Genomic DNA, 17,552 nt, shown 5'->3' with positions numbered 1-17,552 from the left:
TTTTTTTAAATATTATAAGGGCACGCCTGCCTTAACAATTCTATTCTACGCATTTGTCGACATTTCTTACAGAAGTATGGTCGTGTAGTGTTTTGCTTTCACGCTCCTGAGAGTTCTCGACACAAGTGATGTAATCATGCATTTATTTGCACGCAAAAAAAAAAAAAGGAATATTCCAAATAAAGTTTTAATCATACGGATCCGGTAGAACCGGGGCACCGCGACCCGATTGTGACCGGTCGCAATGTGTGTGCGCGTGTATATGCGCGGGGGGGGGGGGGGGGGGGGGGGCTCGCTTGGACCTGCTAGCGCAGCGTGCAATCTCCATAGCCCAGAATGCCCGTGTTCATCGCTTTGGACAGCAAGTAAAAACGCGCCATGTGCGGGGATGTTAAAAGATAGCACAGACCAGAAGCTCTTTACTGAACGGGTATAAGCTCGGAGAGTGCATTTTCTGGGGAGCAAGCTATTGACGCCGAGTGCACGCTCACCGCGAGATGCACACACCGTCTTCACTTCTTACGAATACCTTCTCAAAGTCAGACTGAGGAGTTGTCGGCGAAAGCGCAAACAGGCATGTCAGTTTGGGTTTCAAGGCGTCTTTTGCCAAGCCAGAGCGATGGCGCCATTTCGATTTGCAAATCTCTCGAATCGGAGATACAATTGATGCCCCGTATACCTTCGTGTGCGAGAGAAGTGGAGTCGCGCAAACGGTCTGCGACGGACACTCAGAGAAGGTTCTCGTGCAGGAGTTCCGCGACTACATGAACGACACGGACAAAGAGTTCTTGCTCACGGCCAGCGTGTCTGGGCTGCCTGCCGTCATCCTGACATCGTACGAAGTGCGAGCATTGGCAAGGTGAGACTATGGCGTATTTAGCATGCGCCAACACACAAATCGTCATGCTGTGGGATGTCGGCATCCTGGCGGTTGACCCTCCGGCCAGAAGTGCACAAGGCGCTTGTACGACGTCATCACGCGGAAATGTCAGAGACCTGTTCCAGGCATTGATTCGAGACGGGTCCTGCCTCGGGTCCCGCCTGCCAAAGGCACGCTCCTCGAATCAAAGTGCCGCCGAAATCAGACGCCAAATTGATAGGACGGGATAGGAGGAAAATCAGCTTTCCTGCCGGAAGGTTCCTCGCTCGCATTTTGACCATTTGTTTTGCGGATGAAAGACGACCTATCCTGGTAAGATGTGTCGCGCATTTGACTAAAGGAAATCTTTTTCCGGTAATTTGAAATCTTCACGGGTGTAAGAAATGCACAAAAAACAAACGTGAGCTAAACTGGCAAAGCATTAACACTATTTATCTATAACATTTACTTTTCTTATTGCTTTCCGGTGTGACGCAAACTTCCGGGAAATAAGACATTCGATACTGTGCGTATGCGAAGCTTGAAGGACAGCAAATAGCAAAAAACCGCCTCCGGCTCGCGAGAGCGATTAATGAAATGATGGGGAGCACCCCGTCCGAAACCAAAAGGCGCGTCCCGCAGGAAGCTGGACTTCGTCAACCTGATGGCGTACGACCTAAACTTCTTCAGCCCGCACAGCCCCTTCACGCAGCACCACAGCCCGCTGTTTCACAAGCACCGAGACACGCTGACAGTGGTGAGAGACCTTCTCGTGCCCGCCTTGGGGCGCCTTCCACCAACAGGGAGTTTTCGTAGATCGTTTTCGCCGTCCCGCAACGCTCTTCGCAACCCGCTATCATACCCGGAAATCTACAGTCAAGGCCATCGGCGCGCAGGCGCAGTAGCGGCGTCTTCCCTGCGGAGGGCTTAGCGGAGGAGGAAACGTCGGTCTACGAAAACTCCCTAATACCACCACTCTCCGAGAAATATCCCAATTTCGCTGTACTAAATACTATTTCGAGTCCCATTTTTCGAGTATCTAATACATACCTCGCAAAAACACGTACAAATGTTGTTGTTTTCTTTCTTTTTTCTTTTTTTTTGCGTTCCCGTTTTTACGGGAGGACGGAGTTTTATAATAGCATCGTCGCCACCGCGCATACGCCGAACGCGTTTTGCGCATGCGCTGTTTTAGTCTTTGCCTTCTTCCAAGGAGGATTCGTACGGGACGTTCACTTCACAAACGTAAGACCCAGCAACGATCGACGGCAACTTGCTGCCTGCGACGTTTCTCGGCGAAGGTATGGTTGGTACAACGGTTTGCAAACGTCAGTATACCATACAGTTATCATAATGCGCGCCAGAGGTTTTGCTGGCGCGCTGTTGCAAATTGAAGCAGGCAGTCTAAAATCCACCTCCAGTAATACATTCCTATTGTGGAAAAACTGGTGCATTTTTTTTTCCCTTCGCGCTTCATTATAAGAGCAAATATTACGAAAAATTTTAAAGCATTAAGTGCCCCGAAAGATTTCTCAATCACCTAAACCAAAATATCGGTCCGTTACACAGTTTTTCTTTCAAATTTTTGGTATTAAACCCCGCGCTAAAATAGCTTCATGCATAGTTTTATGTGCACTGTTGGACACCGATGGTGCGAACACGGCGTTGGGGCTTCTCTGCAGGAGGGGTTTATGCTCCAAACGAACGACGGGTATCTGGAAAATCAAGAGAGACTGCAAGAACTACTAGTAACACTGGATCAGTGAATCTCTGTGCACGTAGACGATCGATTAAAACAAAAATAAAAGTGATTATAGTCCCCAACATCGGGAAAGTAACACAGAGAAGGGGACGGACAACAATGACTTCCAAGGTCATTGTTGTCCGGCCCCTTCTCTGTGTTATCTTCCTTATGACTGTTACCAACATGCTCGTTTTGTACTTAAAACATTACAGTCCGATTTGCACTAAATAAGTTTCGCTTTATTCTCTCTGCATGCTCATCCGTATATGTGCAGATGTTTGTTGTTAGAAGAGGAGGAAGGAACGCCAACCAAAAATAAAAAGGAGCCCAACGTTTCGAAACCTGCTTGGTTTCTTCTTCAGGGGCGACTGTGTGAGCGAGGAGCAAGTGGTCTTCTTTTACGGCGGTGGACGTGATGTTTTCGCGATCGTAATGTGGCTGAGCCCGCTGACGTAAGCCGACGGTAAAGCGCCAAGCGACCGATTGATGTTTTGCGGTGTGGTTTGAATGTGCCATGACTCGACGAAGAGCCTTTGCCAGGAATTGTTCTCAATGTCGAGGATACGTGTGTCGTCGAAGTCAATGCGGTGGTCATTCGAGTCACTGTGTTCCGCAACCGCGCTGCGCTCATGATCGAACTTTCGCACGTCGGTTTTGTGCTGGCGAAGTCTTTCTTTAAAGTTTTTGGTTTCGCCGATGTATACGTGGCAGGGCAATCCGCACAAGGAATCTGGTAAATAACGCCTTGCGCTCTTTCCTTTGGGGGACGATCTTTTGGCCGGGGCATCAGGTGTCCAAGCGTTGACACTGGTTTGTGGGACATCTGGATGCCTTCTTTTGCCAGCACACGCGCGAGCGCTTCGCTGGTTTCCTTTATGTAAGGGACGCAGATGCGCGTGGTTGAGCGGGGATGTGCGATTTCTTGTGTTTCGCCGATTGGTCTTAGGCGTCGATCAGATTTACGTTGACGACGAGCGATTCGCTGAATAAAACTGCGTCCCTCTCCGGCCGATCGTGGATTTCACAACCTCACCACTTCGGGGATTGTCGAACTACCTTCACAGCACTCTCTCTCCTCTCGTTGGAAACACAGCGACCTATGTGCGGAACACCGGGCACTTTGTGGAACAGGTTGCGCAACTAAAGGTAAACGATGACGAAAGCCTGGTGTCGTTCGACGTCGTCTCGCTCTTCACCAGCGTGCCCGTTCCCCTGGCAGTCGCCACAACCAGAGCTGCCCTCGATGGAGACAAGAAGCTGAGCGAACGGACCAGCCTTACGGTGGACGAACTGTGCCGCCTGCTAGAGTTCTGCCTGGGGAGCACCTACTTCAGCTGTAAAGGAGAATTCTTCAAGCAGACCAGCGGAACCGCAATGGGCGCATCCATCTCCGTCACCACGGCCAACCTGACAATGGAAGCCATTGAACATCGCGCGCTGGAGTCTTTCACTGCACGCCCTAAAGTGTTTTTACGGTATGTCGACGATTGCTTCTGCATTATGAAGAAATCAGAAGTGAACAACTTTTTGGCACACCTCAACTCCATCGAGCCGGCCATCCAGTTCACCGTTGAAACTGAAAAGAACGACGCCCTGCCGTTTCTTGACGTGCTGGTCAAAAGACAAAAAGATCAATTGGAATTCACGGTGTACAGGAAACCGACACACACTGGGCGCTATCTCCGATTTGACTCAAACCACCCTGCGAGCCACAAGGCGTCGGTCGTCCAGACACTCCTGTCCCGAGCGAAGACTATTTGCTCGTCGGAGGACTACAGAAAAAAGGAAGAAGAAACCATCATCTCCGACCTGCTAAATAACGGCTACACACGCAGTTTTATTCAGCGAATCGCTCGTCGTCAACGTAAATCTGATCGACGCCTAAGACCAATCGGCGAAACACAAGAAATCGCACATCCCCGCTCAACCACGCGCATCTGCGTCCCTTACATAAAGGAAACCAGCGAAGCGCTCGCGCGTGTGCTGGCAAAAGAAGGCATCCAGATGTCCCACAAACCAGTGTCAACGCTTGGACACCTGATGCCCCGGCCAAAAGATCGTCCCCCAAAGGAAAGAGCGCAAGGCGTTATTTACCAGATTCCTTGTGCGGATTTCCCTGCCACATACATCGGCGAAACCAAAAACTTTAAAGAAAGACTTCGCCAGCACAAAACCGACGTGCGAAAATTCGATCATGAGCGCAGCGCGGTTGCGGAACACAGTGACTCGAATGACCACCGCATTGACTTCGACGACACACGTATCCTCGACATTGAGAACAATTCCTGGCAAAGGCTCTTCGTCGAGTCATGGCACATTCAAACCACTCCGCAAAACATCAATTGGTCGCTTGGCGCTTTACCGTCGGCTTACGTCAGCGGGCTCAGCCACATTACGATCGCAAAAAAATCACGTCCACCGCCGTAAAAGAAGACCACTTGCTCCTCGCGCACACAGTCGCCCCTGAAGAAGAAACCAAGCAGGTTTCGAAACGTTGGGCTCCTTTTTATTTTTGGTTGGCGTTCCTTCCTCCTCTTCTAATTGTTCTTACCCAACCAGGCAGATTTCTGCCAAATGTTTACTTTCAAGATGTTTGTTGTGTCTTTTCAAACACCATCTACGTATGCTCAAAATATTTGAAAAAGGGAGAAGCCAGAACACCGGTGCCTGATAAGAGCTACCCGGCATGTAATAAATAGAGGCACCTTACATTGAGAATATAGCAAGGGTGCAGGCGAGCTGGTGAATATTAACAATGTTCAACCTGAGATTGGGGTAGAAAAGAAACATCAAGACGCAGAAGGGACATAGAATAGACAGGACGACGTCTCAAACTCAGCTAACAGGCTTATTTACCAACATAGAAGGACGAAGTCTATACGGTTCAAGCGCCGGAAACTCCATCACACAATGCAGGAATGAGCGGGGAAAACCTCACAGGTCGAGACGCTAAGGCAGCAACCATCCTCTTTCAAACTTGAACAAAAGGATCATTCTCCCCTTCCATTCTAAACACAGCTCCCACTTCTGATACCAAAGAACAATTAAAACCCCTGAAACCTTTTATTTCCCACGCACATTATCCTTACATTTGGAGTGACTTTTAGCCACGCGTAAAGTTGCACGACGGGGTCATTTGCATATATAACTACAAGCAGGGATGGGCAGTATTTCAAATACAAGTATTTGAAATACGTATTTTAAATACTTGGTGTATTTTGCATTTGTATTTAATTACAAATTGGGTAATGTATTTTACGAGTGTATTTAAATACTAAAACGTGGGTATTTCAAATACAATTGTAATTAAATACAATTTTGTGGGCGAAAATACATCCCTCAAATTTATTGTCACGACTCAATTTGCTCCTCCTAAGACGTGTCCAGAGCAGAAAGAAAACTACGTCCTGCACCGGATGCAGTGTCTCTCAATCATGCAGAAGCGTCTAGTGACTTTGTGATTACGGTGCTAGTCCAGGGCAAGAATAGTGACGAAAGCGACGTTCACAGGCAGACTGGCTAAATAAGTGGCTGCGATAACTTGTGATGCTTTCCAGCCTGATTTCCAGCCATACCTTTGCTTGGAACATTCTAAATGCGCGGGTCGTCCAGATTTTCGTAACTGGTGCGAGTTGCGACAATAAAAAATTCTCTAGCGCGTCTTGGTCGTCTCGGTTCTTTGTTGGTCTATACCAAAATGTAATCGACAAAAAAAGCTGCATGAAGCTCTGTACTTATTTCACCTATTACGTCCAAGCTGATTAAATTTTTTTGTGATTATATTTCTATTACGTTACTAGAGCCTCGCACACTAACTCCAGGGTGTGCGATGCAAAATTAAAATGAGATACCCAGAAACCCGTTGCAGGTGCCCTGAAGTCGCTGAAGCAAATTTTGAGGAATGTATTTGGAAAAGTATTTGGAGGAGACCAAATACATTTGGTTGTATTTGTATCTTGTACTTAAATGCTTTTTGTGGAAATGTAATTAGATTTGTAATTAAATACATTTTTGACGAAGTATTTTGTATTTGTATTTCGATACATATTTGCATGTATTTTGCCCATCCCTGACTACAAGAATCACACGTTTACAATGGTAACAATGGTAGTGCATACTAGTCGGTCGATCCAAATGACAAAGTTGATTCCTATTACCTTCCGGCGAAGAGACGAAATGCACGTGCGTTTACGAATGCAGAGGGGGGCACCGCTAAAGGAGGCTGGTAGCTTTCTGCCTTAATTTGCATCCCTGTTCAACCTGTATAACGTACATAATGATAACTCTATGGTCAGTACACCTCTACCTCTTGCCGAGGCGACGCTAGTGGAGACGACCGGTCGACCGCTCGAGTCGCATTCTCATATTCAAATAAATCTAAAATGTTATTCTAAATAAAAATAAAAAAAATTGTGTGTTTTAAGTTACAGCATTTCGTACGCGAAACAAAAATTGTTACTGTATCACTGCGGCGTCGCAAGCGCGAGATGCTCGGGTTTTTGCGTCGCGGTGGAGAAACGCTATTCTAAAACTTCCTCGCGTAGCGTGAGGTAACGCAAACGTTAAATTTAGCGCTAACGTTCCCTAGAAATGTGTATGTTCTAAAACCCTCTAACATCTTTCGGTTGTACCCGGTTAAACTTTAGTGTGGTCTCAAGCCGCCGACGACTTTGGCGAGATTGTTGGCCTCCCGTTTTCCAGGAAGAGAAGCGTAAACTTTACAAGGTATAAACCGCAAAGTGCTCATTGGCTGAAAGTTGTATTTTCGTTTAAGATTTCTCGTCTAAGATGCTAGTTAGCTGCAGATGCGTTTGAAAGGATATAATGAATGCCGGTGGTCAGGCGTCGGCGGTGCAGCACTGGGCCGAGCTGGGCATGCCCCCCGAGAAGATGGTGCTGGGCATCCCCCTGTACGCGCGCACCTTCCGACTGGCACACAGGCGCCATCACGGCTGGGGCAGCAGGGCCCTGGGACCCGGCCTGGGACGAGGCTTCCTGCCATTCAACCAGGCGAGCAGCTCTCGTCGTCACCTCACGCGAGCATCGTCGGTTCGGAGCCCAACGACCCATTGCGCGACCACTCCCTGCGTCGACGCGTTGCGCGGACCTGGGTTTGTCATTCCGTCGTAAGCGTGTCACAAGTGGAGGGAAGTTGTACAGAGGGATCGACTGCGAGGGTGGTTGTTATGGCAACCGAGGTCCGCGCGACGCGTCGAGCACAACTGGAACCGTCACGCAGTGGGTCACCGTCGGAACGATTTACTAAAACTCTCTATTAGACCGTTCCGATGACTTGGCTAACGATAGCGCATACTCCACCTTCGCCTTTGCGTGTGCATCGTATCCTTAGCGAGTTTTTGTAGGCCGTGTTTCCCCGTCCGCGAATCTTGACTGTAGAGTTCCGGGTAGCGGGCGGAGGGCCCGCTATAGGCTCCTTGCACTGACGTCACATCGCACACTTTTGAACACCAAGTAAGAGGAGGAGAGGGAAGCTGCTTTTGTAAGAATTTTGAGTGACAGGTTAATCATCTATAATCTTCTGGGGGGAGAATAGCGACGCCTGTAAAAATCCGGGAGGTACAAAGGAGGGTCCTGATAAGAGGGGATCTCCTTCTTCTCCTCTTCTTTGGAGGGCAACGGAAATGACGTACTGTGCAAGGAGCCTATACCGGAACTCTACAGCCAAGGCCATCGGCACGCAGGCGCAGTGGCGGTTTCTTTGTAGCGGAGGGTTAGCGGAAGGGGAAACACGGTCTACTAAAACTCCCTGTTATCGGGTATTGCTGTCGGGGAGTATCGGAATGATCCACTAAACCAACCTTTACGGTATGGGAGCACGCGACACAAGGGAAGCGTCACCAAGGACGACAGTGAAGGGCTGCCGACCTTCTCTATAATCGGGGGTGTAAAGACGGGAGTAGCAAGTGGCTCACATCGCTGGTCCCGAGAGAAATAACGACACAAAAGAGCAGGTTCGTTTCGAGTTGCTCGAGCGCTTGTCAATCTTATTTTAATACAATACGCGAAGCCGCTTTGCAAAATAAGCTTATAAAGCAATTATTTGGAAGTTGTGTTTTGCGTCGCCAGCAATGCACTGGGATGTCGAAGAGATGCGCGGCAAGCACCTTTTCCTCTAGGAGTTTAGATTATGACGTCTAATGCGCCCGTCTCCCTTTCAAGGATTCTTTTACTTAATGTGCCGTTATTATACTTTTGATCTGGCCCTACTGACCCGCAGGTGTGCAAGTTCCTGAAGAAGGGTGCCGTGGAGGTGATGGACAAAGAGGCCCACGCTCCGTACGCGTCCAAGGGTCGGGACTGGATCTCGTACGACAGCGTCCAGAGCGCCGTGTTCAAGGTCTGTGTACAGGCGCAACAACGGAAAGAGTGCGGTAGCGGCCCCAGTGGTTTGGAATAACTGTACAGGTGCCAGTCATAGCGTCCCTTATTCTAGAAAGGCCGTAAAATCGCAAAAGAACGTGGCCGCTGTAAAGGGGAAAGGAGATCAGGAAAGAGGGCGCGAGCAGGGGGCCTGCCAGGCAGCGCCAAGCAATGCCCCAGCGGTAAAATCCGGAAACACGGACGCGCTAACTTTTTCTTTTGTTTCGCTCGGGAGAGGAGAAAATTTTGCGTCGACCCTTAACTATTCCGCCCCTATCCAGTTTCTCCATATGCCGGTGGCCAACACCTCCTAGAACACAAAGCCGGAGCGCTCGAAGAGATGTCGTCAGACTACGTCAGAACTGACGGCTAGGGCTCAAATTGCCTGAGACGTCGGCTTCAACTGCTTCAACGCAACGCACCACTCCTTTCCCCCAGAAAATCACGCGGTCACGCAGCACACGTTTTTTTTTTCTTTTTTGATGAGTTGTTTAGTTAGGTTTTTGGCGTCGTCGTCAAGCGTGTGCGCTTGTTTGCCTTCGTCGGTTTCAAAGGCATACCAATGCCGTTGAAATGCAGCGTCCCTCGGTGCTGACGTAGATACATCGGAGGCCCGAGGGTGACAGTGTTCAGATTTCCGAACGAGAATGATTTTCGTGATGCTTGGATACGAGCGATCCCGCGGGACAAACTTGCCCTTTTGAGCCACCCAAGGTGAGAACCTCCTCATTTTTCGAGTCATTGTTTGCTCTGGTAGAACGCGAAGGGACAAGAAATATAGCCACACAAGAGCGTAAGTACAAGTTGGAGCGGCTTCGCAATATATTTTAACGTTTCGTGAAGCATGTGGCGCTTTGTCCTGACCGAAACCAACGCACATAACGTCATTTACTTTGCGGGTACCACTCCTCTTTTGACGCATGGTTTTGGCATTTCACAAGTTTTCAAAGGATTTTTTTAGTTTGTTAAATGACTGAAGCACGCCACTTTCGCTCTTTCGTTCACTCTTATTTGCGGCGAGATGTTTGGGTGGCGCCCTCCTATGGTTACCTTTCGTGGCGTCATTACCCTGTGAACAACAAGTTCGATGGTGTTTTAATTAGCAGGGTGGAAGCTGGAAATCATTGCGCTTTTAGACCGTCAAAATCGAAGTTCTTACATTACTCTTATTTCCGCCGATGAGGAATCCTTTGCTGACGTCCAAGTCAGCATTCGGTCAATCGTGGAGGGCCGACCACCCCGACGCTTTCGATCGGTCACGTCGCCACACTCTAAAAAAAGCCCGTGCGTCTACTTTCCCGCACAACACTCGCAGAGCCAATCACCGCAGCTTACGGAGGCAGCTCAGCGAATGACGATGCCGAAACATATGTTTAGACCTAAAAACGCAGTCTGAGTTGTGACATTAAAGGGGAACTCCGGCGATATTTTGAGCAACCCCAGTAACCATATATTTGAAATCGCCGTCCGTTACTCTTTTCGGTATGCTATTTAGTATCGCGAAATTCAGAATAGTTTTTGTGAAATCGGCAAATGAAAACGACGCCAAAACAAACATTCGAATATACCCGCGCTTTTCATTGCCCTGACGTCACGGTTGGGCTGGATTGCGGTTCGAGCAGGCAGTCTAAATATGAACTATGCCGAGCATTTGTATCGTGCTGCTGCGCGGGGGCTGGAGCGACCTTCCAAAGCATTCATTTGACACCATGAAACTGTTTGTAATCAGATGTGAACAAAGTCTACAGCCCAAAGAGTGAACTCCTACCCAACCATGACGTCACTTTTTCAATGTTGCCCGTAGAGCTTTTCTCTTTGAAAAACACGATGAGGTCCAAAACTGTAAATTCTGTAACTGCACGAAAAAACGTTATTTTGTCCAAATATTTGGGTTACTAGTTCAGCGATGTTTGTTGGTGTGTCTGGCAAGCTTTTAGGCAAATCGTGGACTATGAAGAAAACGGCGGAGTACCCCTTTAAGCAATGCAAAACGTCACGCTTGCATTGCTTAATGTCACAGCTCAGACTGTGTTTTTGGGTTTAAACATATGTTTCGGCATCGTCATTCGCTGAGCTGCCTCCGTAAGTTGCGGTGATTGGCTCTCTGAGTGTTGTGCGGGGAAGTAGACGCACGGGCTTTTTTGAGAGTGCATATAGGCTTTTTGCTCGCGCTTCCCGTTGCTTACACTAGGGTGCCTCAATGACCTTCTGTTTAGAGTGACGCCACCCTTTGTAGTACCCGATGCCGACAGCACGCGCTCACGGGGAAAATACAAAGAAATCGACGAAAACAAAATGTCGCCATAGCACAGTCAGCGCCACAGACGCGTGCAGGGACACGCTCTTTCACGCGCTTCTGAACAAAAAAATAAATGTAAAAGTGGAAACAAAATGGCCAGATGTCTCCACCCTAAGCAAAGCGCACATGAAGGCACCCTAGCTTACACGAATGAGCTTTTATTTTTTAAGTGTGTGAGTTTCACTTCACAAACGCTGAAGTGCTCCGAGAGAATTCCCACGTCGACGACGCTACCGGGCGCGCATTCGTACTGTAGTATAGTTCCGTCAAAGTTCCTTGGGTGCCCGATCAACTTGTGGACCGTGCACATCACGAGAGAAGACCGAACTCAAAGAGCTAGGAAGCGAATGCATGCCGCTGCAGTGCAAGACGCGGTTGCAGAATAGTTGTTTGGTTGTGCCTATATGGGGTTCGGTTGTGCCTATGTGAATCTCTGTGATATTATTTGCTTGCTCACGCATTGTGCTATACAAGCTGTACCCCATCTACACTCCAGCTTTCCATGTGAATGCCTAAAGCAGTGATACTTAGTTACTATGTTTAAGTTTAGATATAATTGTTTTCCTATTATCAGCCTTTTCGATTAGTTTCCCTTTGAAACGAATTTTAACACTCATGTAGCATTGAAGATATGACGCACACCGAGTAAGTATCTGAGGGCGTAATATTGCCAGTTTTTGTCAGCGCTGCGATAGTAATCGGACTTACACCTTCACTGAAGTTTTCTTAAATTTATGTTTTACCCCAGTTTCTGGTTAATGTCATGATAAACTAAGTCCAACATTTGCAGCGATAATCACACTATATTGACTCATAACTGTCTCGAGAAGTCATGATATCCGCATTTTCGTCTTGCATTTTTTCTGAATAACGAGAACTGACAATAATCCTGCAAAGCAGTACTACTGAGTGACGTAAAACATATTTTGTGTTTCAGTAATCGCTTATAGGTGGCATTTAACCTAATAAAACAAGTTCTGACTATCAAACGTCGTTCATACGATGGTTCGTCCACGCTAGGAGTCGTTTTTTTTCGCCGTACCACGAGAAGCTCGATCTACTTCTGCGCAGTAAAGTATGTTTCCGAGCACAGATATCGCGTACCTTTTCCTTTCGCCGTCAACTCCATACTAACGGAGAAGCGGTCACGCGCACCGAGCTAAATTCAAACATCTTGCAATAAAGCGACCTTGCAGGCGTAAGTTCCGAACGGAGCATGTTTCTCGCTTTGCGTTTCCGAAATATACACTAAAATGGAACGAACTGCAAGGTTCCATCGAACGTTATGTGTAGCCAATGGGTACAGTACGTTCGTGTTAACGCAAGCGATGTTTTAAAACATGTTTCCAAAGCCAGCGCACTACAACCCCTAAACTGGGGTTGTAGTGCATGCCCGTACGACAATGTCAGATCGGAGCAGTTCCAGCTCGGATCCGCGCGGTTCTGAACTTATGGACAGTTCAGATCCGCGTGAATCCGACCTGGTATTGCGCGGTTCTGGGTGTAACCAGTCGGATCCAGTGAGACGCAACGCACTGGAACTGCACGATGATGGGTGGATCCGATCCGTTCCCCCTGGTTCCAATAGGGTCGGTAGGGTCTCCTCCCAGCCAGCGGGCGCGCACATGCGTGACTGGAGGAAGGGGGGGGGGGGGGGGGGGTCGGTCGGCGGGGAGCTTTTGCGGTCTATCGCAGGTCACGTGTTAGGGACAGGCGCATCCGATACGCAGGCGCTGCGAGCGGACGTTCTCCGCGCGCGAGCCTCGCTTTATCTGTTGCAGTCGGCGGCAGCGCTCCGAGAGTTTAGGTTCTTCGCTCTCGTCGGACTGTCGGTCGGCGCTCGCCCGGTGGCGACGTTCGCGCTGCGGGCGCACGGATACTGACGAGCCCATCGTTTCCCTGGATGGATACCCACAGACCTCGTCTTTGAATCTTCATATAGTGTGAAGCTGCCGACCCATTGCACTTCGGCTCGGCATCTGGATGCGCTTGGCGCTGGTGTGCTTGGTGACAATACTTGGACAACTCGGATACCGCTTGCCCGCTGGAACTTCCCGATGCGCTCAAGACTGGATACTGTGCTTGCGCGTGCTGTGTGTGTGTTCCGTGCACCGTGTTTGGTGACGACGCCTGGACGATTATGTGCGTCCCTGGAACTCCCGCTGCGCTCACCACTGGACTCTACAAAAGTATTTCGTGCGATGCCCTTAGCCGTTACAACCGAGAGATCGCCACGGTTTCAGGCCCGGGCTCTTCCGCCTGGGTCTGAAATCGCGACGATTTCGCTTGTGAGGGCTAAGGGCATCGCACGAAATACTTTTGTAGGGTCCAGTGGTGAGCGCAGCGGGAATTCCGGCGGCGCAACACCTGGGTCTGAAGTGGGGGCACCGGTTGGTACTGCGCTAACCAGTGGCTCTGCAGAACCACTGGAACCAGCCGGTTCTGTCTGGATCTGAAATTGGGGCACCAGTTTGTATCCCGTCTGGAACTACGCGGTTCCAGGCTGGATACAAACTGGTGCCCTAATTTCTGGTTCAGGCTGAACCGGCATTTTTTATTCCGGCCTGTATTTGACATTTTCGTGCGGGTGATCTCATGATCTCACTGAACTCATGAACTCACCCGAACTCATGAACTCACCCGAACGCATGAACTCACTGAACTCACGCCCCTCACTCAACCTCGAACTCATGAGTTTTCGAGGTTTATGAACTCACTCACCCTGACCTCAGGCCTGATCGGTCAGGGTGAGTGAGGTGAGTGAGTGCACTCACGAGGTAAGTTTAGCCGAAGTATGCTTACCACAGGCAGCGCAGCAGCAATGATGAACGGTGTTGGTAAGCGGCTTTAAAGCATATGGTTGTGTCAGTCGCAACGCACCCGAACACAAATGTATGAAAGGGATGGGCAGGAATACTCTTGAAAGTATTTGGAAATACGAATTCTGGTACACGTGGTCAAGACAGCTAAAATACTGATACAAACATATATTTATAAAGATGTACCGCCATACGTATCAGAAATACATTTGAAAAATAAAAAAAAAATATTTGCAAATACAAATATAGAAATATATTTTGCTTGAGCAGAAATAGACACTGAAACACGTAGTTCTAATAAGAAAACCACTGTTTTAGATGTTTTCAAATTACGTATAACTATTTGGATGCTCATAAAAGTGTATGCGAAGGACAAGAAAGAATCACATTATCCCAATTAAAATAAAATACGAGATATATATATATATTTTTTAATCCTGTAAGCTAACGCTGTGAGGTGCAGTCTGAATTTTGACTTCAACACATTTTCGCTCGAATTAAAATTACCGCAGAATCAATTGTTTTGCATTTTACACTGTAGTAAGGGAAGCAAGCTTCTTTTCTTTTTCAGTAATGCTTGAACGCATTTTATTTTTAGGCATTGATTATTTTTCTGGGGCAAAATCACAGGAACCCCTAAAACATGTGTTATACCAAACAACTTCGAGATTACCATAACGAAAGAGGGACATGGAAGAATTGGCGAGAAGTCGACGGGATTTTGACCAATCCAGTCACCTCTAACAGCATTGACCTTACGACGACACCATTAGATATGATGTTCAAGAAACCCTTACTTTTTTAATCTGCCAGCTAGGTCCGCCGACAGTGCGTTAAATATTTGAATCTGCAAAAATAATCGATCACCGAAAGTTGGAGAAAACCATAGGGGATTTTTGCAGAAGGAAGTAGGGTGGCCATATCTGGTCAAAGGCAGAACGTCCCAGATGACACTTAGCCTACACCTTCTTTGTGGAGGTCAACGATTTCGTGAAAATAGCAACGAAATACATGGGCCCCTAATGGTATCTCCATACCAGGAATACACCGGAAAATGTATTTCGATTCCAAAATACCCAATCCGCTTGAAACATTGTATCGCGACACAGAAATGTAGATGTATTTCTAAGATATTATCGCGATACTGCCCAATCCAGGAGCCTTTACTCTTCAACATTTTGAAAGGAACAAAATATTTTGATGTTTATGAACTGCATCTCCTAGTAGCATGCATTAGTAGACGGAAAAAGTGTCGAGCCCATCCACTTCACGAGAAGGGGGAGGACCAGCGAAGCTGTTATCTTTACGACAACTATACGGCATCTATACGATTTAGTTGTGATTGCAATGGAGACACACGACTTCGTTGTTTGTCTTTATTTAATTCTTGGTAACTAAAGTGATCATTGCATCACAATCATCTCGTGGGCTGGTTGGTTGATCATATTGTTGAATTAACAGCGCAAATACGACAAGGAAGGAGAGACAAGGGAGACAGGATAGAGCGCTGATCGCTCTCTATCCTGTCTCCCTTGTCTCTCCTTCCTTGTCGTATTTGCGCTGTTAATTCAACAATATGATCATTGCATTATGGTCACTTATGGGCAATTTCTAAACCCAATTTTTCAGAGCTTACTACAGGACAGGTTTTTCCGACTGAGCCCAAGTCTCTTTATCAGCATCACGTAAGCGAAAGTATAGAAGGTTAGAACGGCGCGTTCTGGCCCTCAGCCCCGTCACAGCGCACTCTTGGCTGAGATAAGTCGGTGACCGTAGATGATAACAAGAGATAATGACCTCACTATCTAGTAATGCCAAGGAAGGCTGACTCAACGGGTTGTCACCTCCTTTTATTTGTACCTGCCATGACCAATCGGAACGAAGGAGAGCCGTTTAAACGGGAGATTTTTGTTAACATCCATGGACGCATTTTTTTTTTTTTTTTTTTTTTTTTTCAGATTTTAGCACATAACAGCTTCGCTGTAAAATTATTCGACGCAGTCGTTAAAGAAACTTCCGTGGGCGGGTGTGTTGTGGCTTACCAGCACTGCAGCACAATACCCGGCCGATCGCACCTTCCTTACCTTCTTACCAGGGCCGTACCCAGAAAAAAATTTCGGGGGGGTTTTCGAGGACAACGGCGGCCATTTTGTCTTATTTTCGCCTATGAATCATGTGCATCGGTGGCATATAATGGAGAGTATAGCAAACCGAAGAACCGGTCCCGGTTTGGTACCCGGTAGCCCACCGGTGCCACTGCGCGTGCGCAGAGGTGGAGATTAAAATCGGCTGGCTGCAAGTGCACCGACCAGGGCCGTACCCAGAAAAAAATTTCGGGGGGGGGGGGGGGGGTCAGAACCCCCTAACCCCCCCCCCCCCCCCCCCTGGTTACGGCCCTGCTTCTTACCATAGGGTTGAAAATCGGCAAGGATGTATTAGCCACACAAAATAGGGCGATGAAAGCGATTAGTGCGAGTCGTCCGAGCAGCAAAAGAGCACTCGGCATTGCAGCTGGAAAACCAATCGTTCGAGCATGACCCCGGCAGTTGGGAAAGCTGCTTGCTCGGACCTGAGTGACTTTCTCTCGGTCGGCGCAGAGCTTGTGGGCGGAAGCCATGGGCCTCGGAGGAGTGATGCCATACGCGCTCCAGTGGGACGACTGGCAGGGCCACTGCGACAACGAGACCAGGTTCCCGATCCACAGAGCCATCTGGAAGGCCATCGGCTGAACAAGCAGACACCCCGGAGCCGAGCTCGGAAAGCCTCCTTGACGAACATTCCCTCAGTGCTCTCTGCAATCTGCTGTGTGCTTAATAAAAAGTTGGCAGCAGAAAACATCCGATTCAAGCTTGGTTCAACCCTTTTGGCAACCTCGCCGAGATCGACGAGAGGCGTCGCGCCGTTTCTTGGGCTTTCAGTGCCGCGCAAACCTCTTGGTCAGCGTTTCCATTTGCCAACCTCAATCCAGGACATACCGTCATGACCAAATATACAGTGCATTAGGCACGTAGCCAGGATTTTGATTCGGGCCGGGTGTGTGTGTGTGTGTGGGGGGGGGGGGGGGGGGGGGCGGAGGCGATTACGAGACGGAATGTCCAACGAGCCTGAATGTCCAACGAGACGAAAGATACAATAATGGATATTCAGGCACGTTGGACATTTAGGCTCGTTGGACATTCCGTCTCGGTTGGATCTTCCGTCTCGTTGGACATTCAGGCTCGTTGGACATTCCGTCTCGGTTGGATCTTTCGTCTCGATGGACATTCAGGCTCGTTGTACATTCCGTCTCGGTTGGATCTTTCGTCTCGTTGGACATTCAGGCACGTTGGACATTCCGTCTCGCCTGTCACGTGCTAGAATAATTTGCCCTCTTAAATGTACAGACTTGTGTGTATATTTAGTCCGCGTCCCTGCAGGAATTGCCGTAGATACATCATACTAAAATGTCGT

The 17,552-nt window shown here is 48.4% G+C and overlaps 1 protein-coding gene across 1 annotated transcript in view; it reads left to right on the top strand.

The window, feature by feature from the left end:
• LOC8027440 (chitinase-3-like protein 2) overlaps window positions 1-16,927 on the top strand; it is a 28,173-nt gene extending 11,246 nt beyond the window's left edge. Inside the window, exons 5-9 of the mRNA XM_029995135.4 lie at window positions 750-859; window positions 1,502-1,616; window positions 7,446-7,613; window positions 8,842-8,961; window positions 16,700-16,927. Of these exons, the coding sequence (XP_029850995.2) occupies window positions 750-859; window positions 1,502-1,616; window positions 7,446-7,613; window positions 8,842-8,961; window positions 16,700-16,831 (645 nt within the window). The 3' untranslated portion in view covers window positions 16,832-16,927. The remainder of the gene's footprint in view (window positions 1-749; window positions 860-1,501; window positions 1,617-7,445; window positions 7,614-8,841; window positions 8,962-16,699) is intronic.
• The last annotated feature ends 625 nt before the right edge of the window (window positions 16,928-17,552 follow it).

The sequence above is a fragment of the Ixodes scapularis genome, unplaced genomic scaffold (assembly GCF_016920785.2).
Source record: "Ixodes scapularis isolate PalLabHiFi unplaced genomic scaffold, ASM1692078v2 PGA_scaffold5__190_contigs__length_132052651, whole genome shotgun sequence".
Lineage (NCBI taxonomy): Eukaryota > Metazoa > Arthropoda > Arachnida > Ixodida > Ixodidae > Ixodes > Ixodes scapularis.
Note: the sequence above shows the minus strand (reverse complement) of the source record. Positions and strands in the feature narration are given on the sequence as shown.